This window comes from Prionailurus viverrinus, chromosome C1 (assembly GCF_022837055.1).
Source record: "Prionailurus viverrinus isolate Anna chromosome C1, UM_Priviv_1.0, whole genome shotgun sequence".
In the NCBI taxonomy this organism is placed as follows: domain Eukaryota; kingdom Metazoa; phylum Chordata; class Mammalia; order Carnivora; family Felidae; genus Prionailurus; species Prionailurus viverrinus.
Genome location: NC_062568.1, coordinates 47,083,745 through 47,104,063, shown reverse-complemented (window position 1 = coordinate 47,104,063; position 20,319 = coordinate 47,083,745). Strand labels below are relative to the sequence as shown.

The 20,319-nt window shown below is 36.9% G+C and overlaps 1 protein-coding gene across 2 annotated transcripts in view; it reads left to right on the top strand.

The window, feature by feature from the left end:
• Positions 1-20,319, top strand: part of PPP1R1C (protein phosphatase 1 regulatory inhibitor subunit 1C) — a 118,754-nt gene that overhangs the window by 57,836 nt on the left and 40,599 nt on the right. For both annotated transcript variants that reach the window (XM_047871574.1, XM_047871573.1), the window contains exon 4: positions 1,646-1,706. In XM_047871574.1, coding sequence (XP_047727530.1) covers positions 1,646-1,706 — 61 coding nt within the window. The remainder of the gene's footprint in view (positions 1-1,645; positions 1,707-20,319) is intronic.

The following is a 20,319-nucleotide window of genomic DNA, read 5'->3' as shown; positions in this document are numbered from 1 at the left end:
TAAATGTGAAAATGCTTTGATAACTGAACTCTTACATAAATATAAATCAGTTTTTATTACTTAACAAGTTGTACTACGTGTTACAAAGCAAAATTTTCTGTCGAATTAATTTTCTACTTGATCTTTGAATATATGTATGGAGATAAATATATAAGAAATACCAAAAGTGATTGCTTCTTTAAATCAACTGGATGAGACGAATACAGTAAAGGAACACCAGAACTGTCTGTGTTTACACTACATGTTTAACATTAACATAGAGTCCCTCTGCCTGCATCTGGGCATAATGAACTGGTACTCACATATTCCATTCTGGAGAAATGTGCTTGGACCATTTGCTTGTTGATATGGATTTGGCGATATTTGGTTGGATTTTTCCTTTTTAGTATATTGTTTTTGCATCAGGTAAGTGTCTACATCTTCATGATACTTTTGAGGGCAATTAAACTTTAGTATGTACAAGGAAAAATACCTCAAGTTCTATTTACTGTTCAATGAAATAGTTTCTAGTTTTTTTCAGACTGTAGGTTATGTTCTTTCTAATACACATGAAAGCCTAGAATAATCCCCAAAAAAGCATCTTGTTACCATTTATACCTGACCTTTTCAAAGCAAAAATAATTGCTCTACACACTAAAACTCATTGATTAAGACCCCTACTTTTGCCACAATGAAATATAAATCAATACACTATTAAAAAGGAATCTTTGACATAATCCAATTAGAAAATAGACTACATATGTAATTTATCATAATAAATAATATAGTCATATGTAGGAATAGTTTAATTTATATATACTCATATATATATGTATATATATGTGTATATATATATATATATATATATGTGTATATATATATATATATATATAGTTTGTGGTTTTGACCCTGAAATATGTTTCTGTGTTCCAATTTTTATAATTTTTAATACAAAAATTCTCTCTTCAATAATTCAATCCTGGTCTAGTGTGCATAGTTAAGAGTGTTAAATAGCAGTTTTGTTAGGAAAGAACCTATTTATCTTTTACAAAAACAGAGAATATTATCTCAACATTGTAATTCCAAGTCAATGGAGATATTAGATTGAACATGTCAATTCCAGAGGTTTATAAATAGGTATTACTTACCAACAACCTTCATTATGTACCTAAAACCACTCAAAAATCCTATGAGCAGGTATAGTTATCCCATGGACATAGCTTTTTGAGTATACTTTGTCCTGGCCCTTATGTTTTTTCTCACAAACAAAAAGGATTGGTGTCTCTTTTTCTGTTTCTTTTTAAAATAAACAAACATTACTAAGAAAATAAAAGGAGTAATTTTAAGACTGCAATGGATAAAGAGTTTTATGATAAAATAACTTCATATACTTTTAAAACTGTGATATCAAACCAATTTGACAATAAATTTCATAATAAAAAATAAAAAATAACAAAAATGAAAAAAAAGTAAAAAATAAATAAATAAATAAATAAATAAATAAATAAAACTGTGATATCAATGAACATGGATATAATTTCTCATTGATTTGCATTGTATTTCATGACGGGGAATCAGAAAGCTCTTTGAAATATGGCAGTGTATTTCCCTCACAGGGTCAATTTTTATTCAAATACGCCTTTTCCTCTTTTCTTTTTGTCCACAGTCACAAAATGCATCCCCTAAGCAGAGGAAGCAGAGCGTGTACACACCACCGGCCATGAAAGGTACTGTTCAGGTACTGTTTCGGGTTGCCGTGAATGTTGAGCTCATGGCTGGTACGCTGTCTGTTTTCAAAGACCATATGCTTGAGTATAAGCTTGATCTGGTCGCAGTTTTACAACTTGGTAATGCTACTTTCAATAAGATACTTTATCCATTTAAAACTTAGTTTCATCAAGAGTAAAACAGGTAACTGAAGAAGGAATAACTAGAGAGGTCTCTGAATTTCAGTCTGGAAATTCACATTTTCCAAAATAATAACAAAGCCTTTTCTTTTACCCTTCCTTATATTTTTTTTGAAGGGATCTTTCCAGAATCCCTAATTACTGTTGCCAGAAAATTGCCATTTTTTTCCTAGGCTTATGCAAAGTAGAATAACTTGAATTGGGGGCACAGTTAATGTAAAGTGTTGCCTCATTGCCTTGTGTCAAGAGCAGCTCTGAGAAACCCAATCAAACAGTCATTAGCTGTACATGTAACAGCTGTTCAAATAACAACTAAAAATGCTAGCTCATATCCTGGCATTTTTCCAGATTTCTTCCCCCAAATTGGAACTGCTAAAAGAATATCTAAGGGTATCAGAATTTTGACTGACACCAGTTCCAGAGAAGGCTTCTTTTATTTCTCACACAAAAATGTTCGTGATGTGAGGCAGAGTGCTCAGTCCAGTAGCTCCTGCACCAGGCTGTCACCTGGGCCATTGGCCCAGTGGCTCATCAAGCTCCGTTTCAACTACAGGAGAGGCCAGCTGGGCAGCTTCCTCTGGAGTCTGGAGAGATGTCTAAATTGGGAGTGAAATTTTCCACTCTGTATTCTCTCTAGATTTGAGGCTTTTTCAGGGAAGTGGAATATAAATGGACACATTAATCGCTACTCTCAGTAAACTTCCTTCCTGTGCAGCTATAAAACCCCATGTTTGTTTGTTTGTAAGACTGCAGTAAATAACACAATCATCAACATTGTAGTTTATTCCAGGGTGATTGTTGAGATTATCCGGCTTCCCTCTCTGATGACAAATATGATCATTTGAAGGTATATTTCCTATTGTAAGTCATCTTGTACTTTTAATACACATCAGTTTTGGCATGAGTGGGCAACAGTAAAAGATATATGTTCACTTGTTTAATGATTTCCTCTGTTCTATTTTAGGTTGGCTTAACTAAATAAAGTAATACTGTTCTCGTGTCCTCAGAGAATAATAGGATTATTTTTAAAGGAAATTCTTAAAATCAAAACCCCAAGGGCTTTCATTATATTTAGCTCTCAAATATCATAAGAATGTGGGATCCTAACATTTAGGGAAGTTAGTCATATTGCACATTTTCACAGGCGACCTTACTACTGTCGATCCCTCCAAGATGGCTATTCAGTGACAGTCATTTTGGTCATGAGTTAAAGCCTTGAGAAAGCACAGTAATTCTTTCAAGAGGATACTAGTGTGTTACTATAAGCCACCTAGGTCCTCATTTTAACCAGTAAATACCTAGGTAAATCTCCTGCTTCTGATAAAAAAATAAAGAGAGAGAGAGAGAAAGCTAAATCCACATGTTTTATTCAGTCTACCTGTCCCCAAGAGCTAGAAATGAATATTTCAAGACAAAATTAAGCTATGGTAACATATGGTGCATTGTGAGCACATTAAGAAGCTTCAATCATAAGAAAGATGAATTAGCAAAGGAAATGTTATTGAGATGCTAAATACAGTAATACAATTGCTCCGAAATGTGTAATTCTTCAAATTGGAGTGGAACGTGATTATCCATTATTGAGTATAAAAAAAAGTTTGCTGAGAGAGCAAAGCAGCAACAGATGTGATTAATAGTTCTGAAAAAATTAACAAAAAGGCCAACTAGGACTTCATGAAGGACCTAGCAAATAACTGGTTAGTGAAACAAAACAAAATACAACGAAACAAACACAAACTAGCCAGATTCCTTCCTTCTCCCCTTCCTTTACTCAGTTGTGAGGAGTTGCCAGGTACGGAGATCAAAGTAGCAGGAGGGGAGAGAGGCGACATCCTACCTATAGTGTTTTGATTAATGCATGGACAGACTGATCTCCTTTCTCCTAAGTGCATTTAGTTTTTCCTTTTTCGGTAACGGTGGCACTTCTGTCTCCAGCAGGTTTCAGGAAACAAAGACATGTCCAGGTTACCTCTTGTGATGAGGGTTTTATATGAAGGTATGTGGATAAGAAATAGAGCAGAGGAAACCATTTTAAACAGTCATACTGTCAAGACTGATATAGTGATGACTTCCAAATTTATATCTGCAATCCTAACATATCTCCTGAACTTCAGATTGCCAATTCCAACCAACCTCCGATTTTTTTTCCCCTGATTGTTATTAGCCTTCTCAAATTTAGTATGTCCGAAGTGAAACTCTTTGGCGCTTTTCTGGTTTTCCCTATACTAATAAATTATATTCAGCTGTTGAGAACAAAAGCCTTCATGTAATCCTAGACTTCTCTCCCTTACCCAATTGACTGTCTGTTCTTGTTAGCTCTAATTTCAAAGTGCACCTCTTAATCTGAGTACTCCCCACATCTTCCACAGCTGCTATCTTATGCAAGTCACCATTCTTTCTTTCTTTTTTTAATTTTTTATTTATATTGGAGTAGGAGAGAGAGCAGAGCGTGAGTGCGGGAGGGGCAGAGAGAGAGAGATGGAGACAGAATCTGAAGCAGGCTCCAGGCTCTGAGCTGTCAGCACAGAGCCTGACACGGGGCTCGAACCCACAAACCGTGAGCTCATGACCTGAGCCGAAGTCGGATGCTCAACTGACCGAGCCTCCCAGGCGCCCCTGCAGGTCACCATTCTTTCTTGCCTGGACTGTTGGAGTCTTTTTCTTACTGGTCACCCTGATGCTGCTCTTACCTCTCTCCACTATCTAGTGCTCACCCAGATGCCACAGTAATTCCTCTGACTTACAGATGATATCATACCCTCCTCTTGATCAAAGTCCTCAATGGCTTCCTATCACGTTCAGAATAAAATTGAAAATCCAACCAAGTCCCTAAATGCTCTGCACCAGCCTCTCTCTTTGACCTCATCTCCTTTCACACTGCCCCTTTTCAATGGAGCCCAACCTCATGGGCTTGTTCACTATTTTTAAACATGCCAAACAAATTCCGTTCTAGAACATTTGTCCTTTCTATTTTGTCTGTCTGGAATACTCTTTGCCCAGTGGCCTCACAGATGCCTCAGCTAATGTTACCTCCTTAGAGGCCTTCCTTCCCTGTTACTAACTCCTCCTATATCACTGTCTATGTCTTTACACGCTGCCTTGTTTTTTCCATAACACTTATCATGAAGGAGGTACCTGTGATAAATTTTGTTCATTTGAGTATCTGCAGCACCTAGAACAGTGCCTGACAGACACATTTAGCTGCTTGATAAGTACTAGATGAATAAATGAACTGTAATGAACTAGGAAATCCAGTCACACTGTCATCTGCTGAGAAGAGGATGTCTCTTAAGCCTTGTTCTACTAATTTTCATATGTGTATTCTGCTTATATTTCTCTTTGCTTCTCTCTTTGCCAGATTCTCCCTTAAGTCTTGTATTCCTACTTATATGTATACTTCTGCTTTACTAGTTTTACTTTTTCCCACTCCTGTCCCCTCTGATCAAAGAGAAACATATAATTTGGTACATTAATTATCGTCCAGAATGGTGCATCGGTTGGGCTGGCTTCTTAAGAAGGATCATCTCAAGGACCACCAGAACCATTAGGTGGGGCCTGGATCAATAGTTTATGGCCAGGGTGGCAGCACCATATGATATAAATATGGCAATGTAAATAGAAGAGTCTGGATATGGCTCTCTTCCTTCAGAGGTATTTCGTGGTTCATTCAACACATTTACTCTTAGGATATAATAATAGATTTGGTACTGTATCTGGCTGTTTTTCTATTCATAATATCATAGGCATTCAGTGTGTTCAAGGAGCTTAAAGGTTAACTAGTGTAACTACCCAGTGATGATTGAATTTCTTCCACTGCATATAACCTCAGGGTAATACATTGGCTGTGTTGTCTTGAGGATTCTAGTATATTAGGCCTGGAGGTAGAGCCAGATAATCAAAAGTTCCAAGTGATTCTGCTGCAGCAAGTCTAAAGATTGACCAGACTCAAATATCCAATCACCTACTTAACATGTCTCATGGAGATCAAAGAGATAATGAGATCAAAATTAATATGGTCGGGGCGCCTGGGTGGCGCAGTCGGTTGAGCGTCTGACTTCAGCCAGGTCACAATCTCGCGGTCCGTGGGTTCGAGCCCCGCGTCAGGCTCTGGGCTGATGGCTCGGAGCCTGGAGCCTGTTTCCTGATTCTGTGTCTCCCTCTCTCTCTGCCCCTCCCCCGTTCATGCTCTGTCTCTCTCTCTGTCCCAAAAATAAATAAACGTTGAAAAAAAAAATTAATATGGTCAAGACTGACCTTTGAATTTTTTCAAAACCAGATCAGTTTGACCTGCACTGTTTCCCTTCTCAGCAAGTGGAATATCCATCTGCCTAGCTGCATATTGCTGAGTTCTGAGAGCCTCCAGTGAACCTCTCTCTTTCTTCCACTCTCTTCAATAATAGAACACCAGGTTTCATGGATTTCACCCCATTACTATCTCTTATCTCTCCCACCTTTTGTCTTCTCTTATCTCCAACATCATCACCACATTTCAAATCACAATCATGTCTTTGCCAGGATATATAGGCATACCTCGAAGATACTCTAAACCACCACAATAAGGTGAATAAAATGAATTTTTTAGTTTTCCAGTGAATATAACAGTTATGTTCACACTATACTGTAGTCTATTAAGTGTGCAATAGCATTATGTCTGAAAAATAACATATATGCCTTCATTTAAAAATACTTTATTGCTAAAAAATGCTAACCATTGTGTGTTTTCAGCAAGCCATAATGGTTTTGCTGGTGGAGGGTCTTGCTTCCATTGTGATGGCTGCTGACTGATCAGGGTGGTGGTTGCTGAAGGTTGGGGTGACTGTGGCAATTTCTTAAAATCAGACGACAATAAAGTTTGCCACATAAATGGACTTTTCTTTCATAAATGATTTCTCTGTTGTATGTGATGCTGTTTGAAAGCATTTTACCCACAGTAGAACTTCTTTCAAACTTGAAGTCAGTCCTTTCTAAGTCTGCCACAGCTTTATCAACTAAGTTTATGTAGTATTTTAAATCAATGTTGTCATTTCAACAATCTTCACAGTATCTTTACCAGGAGTAGATTTCATCTCAAAAAACCACTTTCTTTGCTCGTACATAAGAAGTGATTCCTCATTTGTTCAAGTTTTATCATGAGATTGCAGCAATTCAGTCACATCTTCAGGCTCCACTTCTAATTCTAGTTTTCTAGCTATTTTACCCCATCTGCAGCTACTTCCTGCACTGAAATCTTGAACCCTCAAAGTTTTCCATAAAGGTTGGAATCAACTTCTTCCAAACTCCTGTTCTGTTAATGTTGATATTTTGACCTCTTCCCATGAGTCATGAATGTTCTCAGTGGCTCCTAGAATAATGAATCCTTTCAAGAAAGTTGTGATTTGCTTTACACAGATCTATTGGAGTAATCATTATCTATGTCAGCTATAGTCTTAAGAAACACATTTCTTAATGAATAAGACTCAAAAGTCAAAATTGCCCCTTGACTCATGGGCTACAGAATGGATATTATGTTAGCAGGCATGGAAACAACATCAGTCTCATTGTACATCTCCATCAGAGCACTTGAGTGACCAGGTGTATTGTCAACAAGTAGTAATATTTTAAAAGGAATCTTTTTTTTTTTTTTTTTTGAGCAGTAGATCCCAACAGTGAGATTTAAAATATTAAGTAAACCATTTTATGAACAATGTGCAGTCATGCATGATTTGTTTTTCCATTTATGGAGTACAAGCAGAGTAGATTTACCATAAATCTTAAGGGCCCTAGGATTGTCTGAACATAAGTGATCATTGGCTTCAACTTAGTCACCAGCTACATTAGCGCTAACAAGAGATCAGCCTGTCCTTTGAAGTTTTAAAGCCAGGAATTAACTTTTCCTCTCTATCAATGAAAGTCCTAGATGACATCTTCTTCTGACAGAAGGCTTTGTCATCTACCTTGAAGATCTGTTGTTTAGTGTAGCCACTTTCATTATATTATCTTAGCTAGATCTTCTAGATAACTTGCTGCAGCTTCTACGTAAGTTCTTGCTCTTTCACCTGGCACTGTAATGTTATGGATATGCCTTCTTTTTTTAAACCTCATAAGCCAACCTCTGGTAGCTCCAAACTTTTCTTCGGTAGCATCTCAACTTTTTCAGTCTTCACAGAATTGAAGAGAGTTATGGCCTTGCTCCAGATTCGGCTTTGGTTTAGGGAGTATTGAGACCAGCTTAATCTTCTACCCAGACCACTCAGACTTTCTCTATATCAGCAATAATACTGTTTTGCTTTTTGTAATGTGTGTTCATTGGAGTAGCACTTTTAATTTCCTTTAGGAACTTTCCTTTGCATTCACAGTTTGGCTAACTAGGCACAAGAGGCCTAGCTTTTGATCTATCTTGGCTTTTGACATGCCATCCTCACTAAGCTTAATAATGCCTAGCTTTTGATTTAAAGTGAGAGATGTGTGACTCTTCCTTTCACTTGAGGACTCAGAGACCATTGTAGGATTATTAATTGGCCTAATTTGAATATTGCTGTGTCTTAGGGAATAGGGAGGCCCAAGAAGAGGGAGAGAGATAGGAAACAGATGGTCAGTGAAGTAGTCAGAACACACATTTTTCAATTAATTTTACCATATTATATGGGCGCAGTTCATGGCACCCCAAAACATTTAACAGTAGTAACATAAAAGACCCCTGATCACAGATCACCATAATGTGATAACAATGAAAACGTTTGAAATATTGCAAGAATTTCTAAAATGTGGTGCAAGACACAAAGTGAGCAAATGCTATTGGAAAAATTGTACCAATAGACTTGCATGATTTAGGGTTACCACAGCCCTTCAATTTGTAAAAAAAAAAATGCAGTATCTGCAACATGCAATGAAGAGAAGTGCAATAAATCAAGCTATACCTATAACTGACTACTCAACATCCAATCTTTCTCTCCTTGCTTCCCATGAGTTTTCTATACTGTAACCAAAGTGAACATTTAAAACTCAGAAGTGGTTATGCTCCTTCCTTGGTTAAAACTCTTTTATAGCTCCCCATTGCCATTAGATAAAATCCCTATTCCAGAGCAAAGTTTTCAAAGCTTACTGGCCCAAGGCTCCAATCTGCCTCTTCTCTTTCCACTAGGTCTCAGACATGTTGGTATTCTGCCAACTTCTGGATGCACCAAGTTCTTCCCTGATTCAAGAAAGATTGACACATTCTTCCCTTCACCTAGAATGTTTTTCCCTACCTCCTCCTTGTCGTCATTCTTCATTGGCTAACTCCTACTTAACATTCAGGTCCTATCCCTAGAGATCAGTTCCTGAAAGGAGCTTTTGCTAACTCTCTATCTAAATTCCCTATAGCTATAAATTCTGTTGATAGTTATAATCTCTAGGGTTTTTTCATAGCAAGTAATTATGTCCAGTTATTTACTAATGTCTTTGTCTTCAACTAGATTGGAAGTAATGTATGTAGTAGCATCAATAACAGGTGTCTATTTTAATTACTACTATATTTGCAGGGCTTAACATAATGCTTGAGACATAAGCAGTGCTTATAAATATATTTTAAAATAAATTTTAAAAATATACTCAACACACAAATGTTGGTGCATGAATCATTTCCTGTGGATATCTACTTTATCTCTGGTCTATTAGAAAGGCCTTTTTTTTCTGTTGAGGTCCCTAAAAATTTGTATTCTTGTATTCTTGTTCTATATCTTATTACTATTTATGACAAATTTTAAAAATGGCAGCTATCTAAATATTTCAGGACATCTATCAGGTCCCTACCTCACCATTAATTTACTTCTTTCAAGGTTAAAATATCTCAATGTCAGTTATGCCTGCCACTTTGTTTTTTCACATTCTTTCTTGATCTCCTAATAAGCTCCATTTTGATATATAGAAGTATATCATTCAGTATCAACCTAATATTTAAACGTGGTTTGATCAGAACAGAATGGAGACTTTAATGATGCCTATCACCCCCTTTTCCCAGATTATTTAATTATAATAAGGCAACCTAATCTCTTATTAACTTTTCTGGCAGGCATATACATTGGTGAAAAATAGTGAACTTACTGTAAATTCAAAACTTCCAAGTCTTTTTTATTATTTATTTTTGAGAGAGAAAGAGCATGCATGTGAACACAGGAGCAGTGAAGGGGCAGAGAGAGAATCTCAAGCAGACTTCCATGCTGTCAGCACAGAGCCTGACATGGGGCTTGAACTCATGAACTGTGAGATCATGACCTGAGCTGAAACCAAGACTCTGACACTTAACTGAGCCATGCAGGGGTCTTTTCCCATTTTAAAATTATGTCTTTTTTGAACCAAAAAAGCAAGACAGTGCTGTCATCCCAATTGAACTTTCTCTTGTTAGAATCAGGCAGTCACATGAACATGTCATATTTTGTATTTTGATTCTGTCATCCATTTCTTATCTCAGTCACGTTTCATCCACAGATAAAATAAACTTATCTTTGGTATTTTTATCTACATCTGTAATAAACATATCAAACAGAACAGGGCAAAGAGAGGGCCTTGTAGCACACATTATCTCTCTCTAGTTGACATCGATCTCCCTGAATGCCACCATTGAAACAATTATGAAATAGACTTATATAACAGGACTCCAGTCCTTAAAACCAGAGGATATTGTGAAGGATATTGTTAGATACATTGTTGTGTTTCATTTATTTTTATGCTGACCACATTTTTTCATCTGTACAGATGAATCATAAATTCATAATGTATATTATAACATAAAAATGACAAAAGTTGAAGTTTGCATAGAAAACAGATTTACTTTTCTATTACCTTTTGTAATATAGTGCTTCATAATTATATAAGTAGAAAGTTCTGAGGATTATCAGAAATTGATAGCTGATCACTGAATTTTCATGTATACTTTTTTTGTGTTTATATTGTGGTCAGCCTTGTAATTTACAGAACAGCCAGTTGAGGTTTTGTTGAAGAGCTTGAATCACGTTTTCAGAAAAGCAAGGCAGATTTGAATCTTGGCACAGGAAATAGCTGACTCATTTCCATCCTCATTGTGTGTGTGTGTGTGTGTGTGTGTGTGTGTGTGTGTGTGTGTTTTACTGGAATGCAAATGCCTTTAACTGAAGAGAGCAAAGCAAGTGCTATCGATTTAAAAGGAAATTTGAACATGAAACGAATCAGCTGACTGAAAAATAGCATTGCATAGTAGGGTGTTACATTACCATTCTTAATGCAAAGCAAGTCAGATTTTATATGTACTTCTGAAGAATATCTTCTTTCTCTCACTCTTTGTAATTTCTTTAAGAGAAAATTGTAGTTACTTCGGTGTCCAGAGATTGTTCTTCTCATATGTCCAATAGTTCATATATCAAACAGGTCTTTGAATGCTTGCAGCACTATAACTCCTACATTCTGTTTCTCCAAGGATGATTGTGATCTTGATATTTTATCTTAACTCAGCCTCTTTTCATAGTTAAGCAATAAATGCAAATAATGCAAGATGGGAACTAAATAAAACTGGATCAATAAAAAAGGCTAAGCAGGTTTTTAGAGCATGGTAGATGATAGTGGCAAGGATGTGACATGTCATATTAACTGAAGGATAATCTTCAAATCAGAGAAAGCCATTGATCAAAATGATTTTACTGAACCCAACATGAAAAGACATGGACTTTGGAGGACAAGCAATCAGGGTTCAAACCTTGGTGTCAATGTTTATTAACTATTCAATTTCAGCAAGTCAATGAGTTTAATTTCTTCTTTATCATTGGTAAATGTTGATGATACCTACCCCAAAGGATTGCCCTAGAGACATAATGAAACAATATGTGAAAAGAGAATGTTTAGGGCAGGCATGCAGTATGTGGGAATTACTTTGAATAATTCTTTGAACTCTGGATTAAGTCAGAAGCACTTCTTTTCCATTTCCACTGAGCCCTGTATAAGGGAGGCAGGAGGTCAGGAGAGAGATGGAGGAGAAGACAAAAAGACTTGGGGAAGAATGAAATACCTGCCAGGGTTTTGCTCTGGTGGCAATTGAAAAGTCAGAGTTAGAGGTGCCCAATCCTATAAGGTACCCATCCACCTAAGAGTGCCCACCCAATAAGCATGTGGATTATCCAGCTTTGCAACATTTGCTCCACTTTTATTTGCCCCTGTCTGAGGTAGATTTGTGCAGCTAATCTTTGACCTTTCACTTTCTTTTCAACAAAAGCCAGCTGGCTTTTCCTTCATTTCACCTCAGGTACTGTGTACCTTATTTCCCAGCTAACAGCCCTCTCAGAAGTATTTATATTTAATTTAATAAATCTTGTGTTTCAAGAAAGCATAAGAACAAAGTGATGGCTAATGGTGAATTTAGGGATTGCTAAAGATTATGCCATATATATGTCTAGCCACAGGGATGAGCAGGAATCACATCATCTAAATTCAGCCTATAATTAGCCAATGAAGGTAGACTAACAATAATGACACGGAATTGCAACCAAGTCTCTCCTCCTGATTTCAAGTCTCTTATAATTGTGACTGAAAAAATACTCAGAAGGAATAGACCAGATTGTTCTTATCACCCCCTGCACAGTGAAAATCAAAGACAGGGAGAGAAGACAAGATCTTTTAATTTCTCATCAGGCAATCTCTACCATACTACATTCTTTTCTTAAACATTTCTATCCTTCTTTGGGTGTTTTGCCACGTATTCAGCACATTTGCCTTTCTAAAACTTAGCTGTTTTTGTTTGTGCTGGCTTGATTTATTTACTAGTAGGGTACGGCTTATTTATGCAACTCAAGAAACATTTCAACAGATTTCTTGATAATAAGGTACACAAGTCTTGCTTATTTCTAAAAAAAAAAAAAAAGTAAAAAAAACCCCAAAACAACAACAACAAAAAAACAAGTATGCTTCTATTTCTAGATCCACTTCCTTCACTTCTCTTTAATTTCTTCCACTAAGTATTTGTACATCTTTCCTCCTATCTTTAAATGCAGAGGGTGGGGTTAGGGTGGAGAACTGATCTGAGAATGTACTTTTCCTGAAAGCCACTAAGATGTCTTTTTTTTTCTGAGTTCAACATTGAGAGAGAGTAAAGCAAGTGGAAAAGGCCAGCAAAAATGAGTAGACTTCATATTCCATAGCATTGCTGATGATTATTAGGTTGAAAGGTCTAAAAGATCTTGAGATGGATTAAGTTGAAAATTTAGTATTTGGGACAAGAAACTTAATCTTATGTGGTGCCACTTATACTTTGAAAAGGAGACCACTGTTTGTCAATATGGTTCCATTCATGCGTTTGTGTATATAGTAAAACCTTGATTTGCAAGCATACGTCGTTCCAGAAACTTGCTTGTAATCCAAAGCACTTGTATATCAAAGTGAATTTCCCCATAAGAAATAATGGAAACTTAGATGATTCATTCCACAACCCAAAAATATTCATATAAAAATGATCATAATACTGTAATATAATACAAAATAGTAAAGAAAATGCAAAATATAAGGAAAAAGAAAAAAATTAACCTGCACTTACTTTTGAAAACCTTTGTGACTGGTGTGAGGGAGACAAGAGAAGAGGGTTATTGCAAAGGACAACTTTCACTATCACTAACAGAATCACTGCTATTTATTGGCTCAATGGAATCTTTCTGCATAGGGGCCATTGTATACACGTGCATGGATGCTGACTACAGTACAGTATTAATAAACTCTTGTCATATACTGTATTTAATGTAACTGACAATAAGGTGCAGAGGAAAGGGTCTATATCTGCAGGCAGCCTGACCTAGAAGGAAGCAGAACATTCCTAAGCTTACTCTTGTTTGGAAAAGCAAAAGACTGTCCATAGGTGCTTTGAAGTGACAAAAAAATAACACTAGTGCCAGTTGTGGGTACCTTCCAACATTCTGAAAAATCACTGATTTCTGCCAAACGCCATAGCCCGAGACTGAGCATCTGAGCATGGGAGATGATCACCCACAATCTCAGAGAGAGAGAGAAGAACCACCAACTCAGTTGTGATCATGTGACATTCAGCATTACATACTACTCATATTGCAAGACATCACTTGTTTATCAAGTTAAAATTTATTAGAAAATGTTTACTTGCGTTGTGGAACACTCACAGAACAAGTTACTCTCAACCCAAGGTTTTACTCTATTTACCTATCTTTAAGTTAGTCTTTTTCATTTACATTTCTGTATAAATAATATGCAACTTTAATATTTTTAAATGTTATTTTTAAGAGAAAGAGTGTGGGGGAGGGGCAGAGACAGAGAATCTAAAGCAGGCTCAGACGTGTCAGCCCAGAGCCTGATGTGGGGCTCGAACTCATGAACCATGAGACCATGACCTGAGCCAAAGCTGGACGCTTAACCGAATGACCCAGCCAGGTGCCCCAATAATAATGATGCAATTTTAAAAGTTGCTTCCTATCTTAGAAGCAGGGAAGGAGATGAACTTTTGCCTTTGGTTGGAACAGATGAATTAAGATATAGTGTCAAGATGTTTTCCAAATATGCAAATAGTAAAATTCAGTTATATAAGCACTAATCATATACTGCCACAAATCACATATCAGCAGCCACTGCATACCAAGTACTGCAATAGAGTGCCATAGCTACAGAGATGAAAAGCAAAGTTCTCTGCCCAATGGGAGACCAGTCTAGAGGAAGCAACACATAAGTAGACAGGTAGAGCACACCCAAGTGAATCTTGGAATAGAGATTTGACAGAGGTATCAGGGGGTCTGAAAGGACTCACTAGGCCTGGGGGACAGGAGATTGAATTCACTTTCATATTACAGAAGGAACAGTTATGTTTACACATGTGCCTAGAAAGTAAAATGGACCAGGTCATGGAAAAGTATAATACATGGCTCATCATTTTCATTCCTCTTGTTCATATGAACTTAGAAAGCATTTAAGATGATACCCTAATATAGAGTGAATTTCTGCATGGATCATTACAAAGACCTCTGCTGCAGTACAAGGTTTAAGTAGGTCCCACGAATGGACTGTATAGACAACGTTTTCCAAAGTATCTGGAAATCCTTGTGCATTTTATTCCATTTTAAAAGTTGCTTTATTTGGAGAGAAGGTGTGCATGCATGAGTGGAGGAAGGGCAGAGCAAGAAGGAGAGACAGAATCCCAAGCAGGCACCATGCTGCTAGCGCAGAACCCAATGTGGGACTTGATCCCATGAATTGTGAGATCATGACCTGAGCCAAAATCAAGGGTCAGTTGCTTAGCCAACTGAGCCACCCAGATACTCCAATAATATTCTTTTCAAAACAGTAATTTCCAGCTCAAATTATGCTTTAAAAAACAAACTTTATATTTTAGAACAGTTTTAGATTTTCAGAAAAATTATGACAATAGTACAGAGTCCCCATGTACCCTGCATCCAGTTTCCCCTACCATTTACACCCTATATTAATATAGTACATTTGTTACAATTAATGAACCAATGTTGACACATTATTATTAATTAAAGTCCATACTTTATTCATTGTTTAGTTTTTACCTAATGTCCTTTTTCTGTTCCAGGTACTCACCCAGGATATAATATTACATTTAGTTATCAAGTCTCCTTAGCCTCCTCTTGGTTGTGACAGTTTCTCAGACTTCCCTTGTTTTTGATGACTTTGACAGTTTTGAAGAACAGTGGGTGGGTATTTTCTAAAATGCTCTTATATTGCGATTTGTCTAATGTTTTTCTCTTGATTAGACTGGGTTTGTGGGTTTGGGGGAGGAAGACTGCAGATATAAGGTGACCTTGTCATCACATGACATCCAGGGTACATAGAGATAACCTGACTTATCACTGTTGATGTTGACCTTGATCACGGGTGAGGTGGTATTTGCCAGGATTCTCCACAGTACAGTTACTGTTTTTTGCTTCCTGTCCATACTGTACTCTTTGGAAGGGAGTCATTATGTGTAGCTTACACTTGATGAGTGAGAAGTTGTGTTCCACCTTCTTGAAGAATGTATAAATTATTTGAAATTCTTCTGCACAGGACATTCGTTTCTTCTCCATTTCTTTATGTATTCAATAATTTATTTTTATCAGTATTGAGTCATAGATATTTATTTTATACTTTAGATTATAAACCAGTGCTACTTTATTTTGCTGCTCAGATTATTCCAGGTCTAGTTCTGGGAAGCTTTTCCAGTTAATTGCCGTTCCCTTTGATATACCCATCATTATGGGGTTTTTGTTGTCGTTTTATTATTTTTGTTTGTTTGTTTTAGCATATTGTTACTTTCTGGCACTACAAGCTACTCCAGGTTCATTTGTGTATTTTCTGCCCCGGTCTAAGAATCAGTCATTTCTCCAAGAAGCCCTCAAGTTACAATTTTGTTTTCTATTTGAGTCAGTATACTGTAAAATATATGTTTGCATCGGGACATAGTTACTAAAAATAGAGAAATCTATCTCTTGCTCTGCAGAAATGGATCATATCCATTAGTGTTTAGGAGGGTTAATGCTACACTATCAGCATACAGATGTACACTCTTTACTCTTATTAATGGTAATGGAAGTTCCTGGAAGGAAAAAACAGCGGCTAAGAGCAGATGTCATCTTCATGGGCTTGCCTTCCTTCATTTAAAACCTAATACAATGTTTTCTGGGATGGCATTTGTATTGCCACTTTATAGATGTGGAATTAGTAATACATTTGCTTCTTGGAGATTGGCTATTTGCCTTACTTAAATCAAAGATTTTAGAAAGTATCATTCATAACACTTTATACTTGTGTAGTGCTTCAATATATGCAACATATGTGTTTTTGATTAATTCATTTGTTTTTACAGAAAACTTGTAAGATAAATAGGATATTTATTTTAAAAGAAAGGTTCATGGAAGAGCAGAATCCCCATTAAATGTCACTCTTCTTTACAAGGCTAACTTGTGACATGAGCCTTTCTTGCTTTTCTGATGGAATAACAATAGAACTCATTTTTTCCATTTACTCTACCCATCTATCCTGTTTGCCCTAATAAAATCCAGTGATCCCTCAACTTTATAACTTAATGGAAAGTTTTTACAAGATCTTTTATATCAAAGTTACTACAGAATGCTTAGCACCTTTGCTCTTAATTATTTTGTATTTTGAACTCACATTATAGGTCCCTATATAATAACAGTTTTGTACTCAAACTAAGCTTGCCTTTAATCTTGTCTCTCTCCAACCCACCTCCCCCTGCACCCCCCAACCTAGCTCCCAACAGCTGAACCACAGAAATCTGGCCCCATGTCTTTTTGTTTTACAACCCTTTAAATGTGCACTGATTCCTTTAGAATAAATCCCTGGAAAGAATGAATGTGCAGAGCTGTTTAAGATCTGGCCCCTCATACCTGTCTAGTCCCACCTCCTGCCACAGTCTCCTTGTATTTCAGGCTGCAGCAATGCTAAGCTGTATTGAGCTCCTTGAAAATAATACATGGTTTCTAGCCTGCACATTTGCTCTGTAGCTTCATTTGCATGAAGGACTTCTCTCTCTTCCCCATGCTTCTAAATTCTTTGAGCTGTGCTGCCTTGAGACTCAGAATGTATTACACACACTTATTTGTGTGTGTCTATAATCCCACGTAGCAAGACTGAATTCCTTGGGGACAGAACCAGTGACTTACTTGTCTTCCATTTGTCTTCAGAAGGCTTTTAGTAAATGCTGAATCAGTGAGTGAATGAGGTTTCTGGTTTAAAAATGTGAAGTTAATAGCTTAATTTTAGCCATATGGAAAAAGTTATAAATTTGTTGTATATTTTATTCAGCCACTTACTCATTCTGTAACCATTTATAGATGTCTACTCTCTGCCCGGTCGTGTAGTAGGCTCTTTTAGTTTGGGATGAGCTAAACGCAGTCTCTGTCCATAGGAAAAAATGTAGTCAAGTGAAAAGGAAAGTTATGGAAAAAAATAACAATAAGTTCTATATAATTATATGGACAGCAGTATTTGGAAGCAGAGACGGAAATCGCTAGCTCTCCCTGTCACCAATAGTGAAGGCTTCACAAAAGAGATGAACTTCATCTGTTAGTTGAGGGAATGAGTAAGATTTTCATTGAGAAGCCCAAGGGATGGGTTCCAGGCAAAGGGTGGAGCAGACGTGGAGGCACAGAATGTGAAAGGGCTCATGAACCTGGAACATCGTGAAGCCAAGGGTAGAATGTGTGGACAAAAGAATACTGGAGAGATGCTGGGGACTTGTCGAAAAAAGGTCCTTCCTGTGTGTCTTGTGCTCAGGTGTTGGGAATTTATCCCAAGACCACAGAGGACTTTTGGACAATTCTTAAGAGTCCTTGATATGTACCATGTTCTCTTGAGTGCTTTGAAAATATGGGGCAGGGAAGGGACAAAGAAGTTGATTTACAGAGCTAACTTTTAAAGATTAGTCTACCTTAGATCTTATTTGCCTCAGTTAATCTGCCTGTTTCCAATGCTCTTATTTATATAAGAATGGCTAACTGCTAGTACTAATCTCACTTTCTTTTTCTTTAATGCATTTAGACTTTCTAAATAACAGTTATGACTTGTGAGAAGCCGAAATAGTCATTATATTATCTTTCCAGATAAAGTAATGGAAACCCAATTAGCAATGTGTTGTAATATAAAAATGTCAAGATAAATTGAGAAACTGGTGCTTAGTGGGGCAAATTTAAGATAGAATTACATTCTTTACAAATTTGTGCCAGTCCGTATAACTTTTCTAAACATTTTCCCTCTTAGAACCTTATATTCTTATCTAAACCTTAAAAAAAAAAAAAGAAAGAAAGAAAGAAAAGGTCTGATCCTCAAGATAATTTTTAAAACAGCTTCACTAATTCCTTTCTCAAAAGGTCCTCATGACAAAATAGCCCACATTTCAGTTGCTAGATCTGGCTGTACTCTTTCTGTGGCATGTTTATTATAGGATAGTAGAGGAATCAGCATTGCTGTCAATCAGTATACAAATATTTACTTAACTCAAACTCTGTGCTAAGCTCTGAGCTGTATGTTACCTTAAACAAATGACCCTAGGTCAAATTTTTGAGGAAGGTTTACTGTTTCAGTTTTTTCATTAAAAGATAAAATACCAAGTAGAAGGTTACAGTTTTAGGAAATTAATAGGCCTCCAAGATAAAAATTATGTAATATGCGTCGCATTTATTTATTTATTTTGAGAGGGACAGAGACAGTGCGAGCAGAGGAAGGGCAAAGAGAGGGAGAGAGAGAATCCCAAGCAGGCTCTGCACTGACAGTGCTTGAACTCCCGAACCCTGAGATCATGACCTGAGCTGCAACCAAGCGTTGGACACTTAACCAACTGAACCACCCAGGCTTCCCTGCATTTATGATCTATATTCTACATCTCTTCCTTTCTGGAGTAATCACCAATGGGGTCCATTCTGTACTTTCTTTATGCTTCATAGTTATGCTGAAGTTATTTTTTTTTTTTTGTTTTCTTTGAACAGAAATTTTACTCACTGCACTTTTGAGTAACTATGTAAGATTTTATTTTTAAAACCAAACTTAAAATTACCTTATTGAGGGGTGCTTGGCTGGCTCAGTCCATAGAGAATGCAACTCTTGATCTTGGGGTTATGAGTTCCAGCCCCAAGTTGGATGTAGAGATTACTTAAAATTTTTTTTTAAAAGTCTTAAAAAATTATTGATGTCTAAGAAGCTGTCTTAGGGCAAGGCTCTCACATGTTTCCATCAGTATAGAAGCCAAAAGACATCTTAGCTTTAAATAGAGCTGGACTAGAATTGATAAAGGACTTGGAGCATTTGAAATGACGTCATCCTGCCTCTTCTGCATTTGATGCTGTTGCTTAGTCTATTATTAAATGTTTAATTCTTGAAAACCTATGGTCCTCCTGGACCCTGGAAATCTGGAGGCAAATGAAAAAAGAAGTAAGCAGTAGAAGTAACAAGTAAAGTGACTGCAAGAGCTACAGGAGCTGTCTGGGCAGGGATGAAGCACAAGCAAATGACCCTGGGTCAAATTTTTGAGGAAAGTTTACTGTTTCAGTTTTTTAACTATGCACATAGTTATAGCACCACATGGGACAAAGGTGATCGAAACAGTGGCCTAAAGTCACTAAGGAAAAACTATTTTTTTGTACTATTTTAATATAATATGTACTTTAAAAGGTAGGAAGGGGTACCTAGATGGCTCAGTCCATTAAGCATCTGACTCTTGATATCCACTCAGGTCTTGATCTCATGGTTTGTGGGATTGAGCCCCACGTGGGGCTCTGTGTTGACAGTGCAGAGCCTGGTTAGGATTCTCTCTCTGTCTCTCTCTGTCCTTCCCCTGCTTGCATGCTCTCTTTCTCTCTCTCAAAATAAATAAATAAGCATAAATAAATAAATAAGTAAGAAGGTAAATCCTACTTTATTTATTTATTTTTTTTGAGAGAGAGAGAAAGGGCATGCACAAGCCGGGGAGAGGAAGAGGGAG